A 3,614-nucleotide genomic window follows, 5' to 3' on the forward strand; every position below is an offset into this window, starting at 1 on the left:
ATTTTCTGACTAATTTCCTTAGAGATGCACTCATTGTCACGTTCACCCATTTGATGTGAAAAAGCAGAGTACTCCATAACCTGTTACAGTCTTCTATTTTCTTGAAAAAAATAAACTTTTACAGTTTCAAAGCAGAAGACAGTGAGAAATTTCTTGCTGACAATTTGGTCCAACACAAACAAAAACCAAAACAGTGAATCCTCAAACTTCCGTGAATTATTTCAGGACTTTAAAGTTGCTCAAAAAAGAAACAAAAACTTCAGGACTTTAAAGCACATTCTGTCCATTTTAAGAAGCATTCCAGAATCCACACCCTCAGCTGAGTCAGCAGACAGAGAGATATAAAGGAAGGGGGGGGACCCAAGCTCACACTGTCATCTGTGATCTGAGTCTCTTACATCACTTTCAGGGTTCAGCTCCTAGTCCTTCAAAAGGGACAAATGTTCAAATAATGCTAATTACAAAATAGAAGAACTCCAGCCCTGTTTATAATGCCCCCCACCGGGCAACATCTAAGCTGCCCAGTGCTTTTCTCTTCGGGTTGGATCATGCTTTCTCTACCATTGAAAACCATGGCAATGGCTGTAGCTTTGCTTCTGCTACATTTTTTTACAGCAGCAGTATCTTCTCCTTCTCAGGTTGATAGAATTGACAGGTTGCCGGGTCAGCCCCAAGTCGGGTTCGGGCAGTATTCGGGTTATGTGACCGTTGATGCTAAAAAACAGAGAGCTTTGTTTTACTACTTTGCTGAAGCGGAGGTGGATCCAGCTTCAAAGCCTCTTGTTCTCTGGCTAAATGGAGGTCCAATTACACGTTTACGATTTGACTTTTTTTTTTTTCCTTTAATTAAAAAGAGAGCCAATGGGCTTATTTGAATTTTGAATGTATGGAAATTTTCTTGCAGGTCCTGGTTGTTCTTCATTAGGAGTTGGGGCATTTTCTGAAAATGGGCCATTTAGGCCAAGTGGGGAGGTACTTGTCAGGAACCAATATAGCTGGAATAGAGGTATGAAAAGTTTATCCATTTGTTTCTGAGTTTGTTGTTTGGTTTCCTGGGTAAAGGGCGATTCTGATCTTTACTTGTATTCTCTCTAATTTGCAGAAGCAAATATGTTGTACTTGGAGTCACCAATTGGAGTTGGGTTTTCTTATGCAACTGATTTCTCCTCTGATGAGGCTGTAAATGACAAGATCACAGGCATGCTTCACCAGTTTCATTGTTCAATACTTACTGTGGAACTCTCGACCAAACTTCTTTTCTTTTCTAAAATTTCTTGATTTTCCTTCCCAAATTTCCTTGTACAAGTCTTGTAAGCAAAGAAAGATAAGCCCATTTTTGTTCAGGAATAAACTCATGACTGAAGAAGAAACAAAATTTCTACACCGAAAATCCGAGTCAACTTCTTTTTCCTTTATCTTTTTCTTCCTTTTTTATTATTATTATTTATATTTATATTTTTGAGGTGATCCTTTGTTCTCCATAGGAAAGCTTTTGATTTCTTTCTACACAAAGACGAGTGGGCCAAAAAGTTCTTTTCTACAAAAGCTCAATATGTCATTTGGTGTAGCACTATTAATCTTTCACTTTACAGTTATAAGGACCTGACCTTTACAGAAGGCTACCTTTGGTTTCTGACACTTTGAACCTTTATATTTGTCGTTTATAGCCAGGGACAATCTGGTGTTCTTGCAAAGATGGTTTGAGAGATTCCCGCTATATAGGAACAGAAGTTTGTTCATTACGGGGGAGAGCTATGCCGGTATATTCTTTTGTTGTTTCAACACGATCGTATGCCTTCCTTCAGTCAAATAAGATAATCAGGAATAGAGACTGAGTAGCTTTTCTTTTCTTTTTACTGCTCATATCCAGGTCATTATGTTCCCCAACTAGCAGAACTCATGCTTCAAATGAATAAGGAGTTGTTCAACTTGAAAGGCATTGCTGTTAGTATTTTCCCAAAATTTCCATCTACTCACTTAAAAACCGTTCATATATACTGGATGTTAACTTATTTGCAATATAATTCGATGAACAGATAACAAATTCAAACCCAATATTTCTGAGACTTTCAATTTGCCCATAAATTCTTGTTCTAAGATGCGTTTCTCCTCTGGTTGCAGTTGGGTAATCCTGTCTTAGAGTTTTCCACGGACTTCAATTCAAGGGCTGAGTTCTTCTGGGCGCATGGATTGATATCGGATTCTACATACAAATTGTTCACTTCTGTTTGTAACTATTCACGATATGTGAGTGAATATTACAGAGATAGTGTTTCTCTGATTTGTTTAAAGGTGATGAGCCAAGTGAATAGAGAAACCAGTAGATTTGTGGACAAGTATGATGTTACCCTTGATGTCTGTATATCGTCTGTGTTCTCACAATCCAAAGTCCTGAGTCCTAAGGTGAGTACTTCTATCATTTGCTGGCATTTCCATCCACTCCAAACTGGATTCCATGTTTAAATTGCCTTTATGAATCAAATACAAATAACTCAGTAATTCTGGTTTTCTTTGTCCAACAGCAAGTTGGTGAGTCAATAGATGTCTGCGTGGAAGATGAAATAGTAAATTATCTAAACAGGAGAGATGTGCAGATGGCTCTTCATGCACGTCTCGTTGGAGTACGTCGATGGGCTGTTTGTAGCAAGTACTTCTCCTCTAACAGAAATCAGATTAATACGTCTTGAAAGACATGAAATATACAAGTTTGCAAGGCTTTACGCTTGAAAGAAAAATGAAATTTTGCACATTCCTCTTCTTTTAAATATTTGGTCGTTTGGGGGTGATTTTGTTTCATTAAGTTCTTAAACAACTTATTCTCTGCCATGTTTATTGCAGTATCCTCAACTATGAGCTACTTGACTTGGAGATTCCAACAATCTCAATCGTTGGAAAACTCATCAAGGCAGGAATCCCAGTCTTGGTTTACAGGTAAATGCATATGGCCTTTACTCTTTCATGTTTTAAGGTTACCAATATTAGATGAATAAATGAATGCAAAAAAAAAACTTTTATCCTGAAGATCATTGTTATTGACTACATATTGATTTCCAAATTACAGTGGAGACCAAGATTCTGTCATCCCTTTGACTGGAACAAGAACATTAGTTCGTAGACTAGCAGAGGAATTAGGACTGAAAACTACTGTGCCGTACAGAGTCTGGTTTGAAGGGCAACAGGTGAATCTAGTTGAAAAATACTCAGGTCTTAATAATTACTAGGTGTTATTACTAAGAAGTTTGTTGTTCTAAATAGATTTTCAATGCCTTACCTTCAGGTTGGTGGCTGGACTCAAGTTTATGGTAACATTCTTTCATTTGCCACCATTAGAGGGGCATCCCATGAAGCTCCATTCTCGCAGCCTGAGCGATCACTTATGCTGTTCAAGTCCTTCTTAGTAGGCCAGCCACTTCCAGAAGCATTCTGATCTTACTGATCGGATATTGTACCAGATACTCAATCAAGTTTGTATGCAAAATTTGATTGCAAAAAGATTAATCAAACTTCATTTGTTTGTTTGTTGGCTCCTTGGATTTGTCCATTCTGTGGAGGTAAAAGAATTTTGTAAAGATCTCAAGTGAAAGGGAAAATAAGTGTTTCTTTGGTTCTTTTTA

At 37.6% G+C, this 3,614-nt stretch overlaps 1 protein-coding gene across 1 annotated transcript; it reads left to right on the top strand.

The window, feature by feature from the left end:
- The first annotated feature begins 370 nt into the window (after nucleotides 1–370).
- On the top strand, nucleotides 371–3,614 carry LOC109005508 (serine carboxypeptidase-like 45). The gene is made up of 10 exons (XM_018984478.2): nucleotides 371–801; nucleotides 905–1,006; nucleotides 1,103–1,198; nucleotides 1,668–1,760; nucleotides 1,871–1,944; nucleotides 2,122–2,403; nucleotides 2,523–2,647; nucleotides 2,839–2,931; nucleotides 3,062–3,179; nucleotides 3,278–3,614. The coding sequence occupies exons 1-10, from the start codon at nucleotides 492–494 to the stop codon at nucleotides 3,425–3,427; spliced, it is 1,443 nt and encodes a 480-aa protein (XP_018840023.2). The 5' UTR covers nucleotides 371–491; the 3' UTR covers nucleotides 3,428–3,614.

Source organism: Juglans regia, chromosome 16 (genome assembly GCF_001411555.2).
Source record: "Juglans regia cultivar Chandler chromosome 16, Walnut 2.0, whole genome shotgun sequence".
Taxonomy (NCBI): domain Eukaryota; kingdom Viridiplantae; phylum Streptophyta; class Magnoliopsida; order Fagales; family Juglandaceae; genus Juglans; species Juglans regia.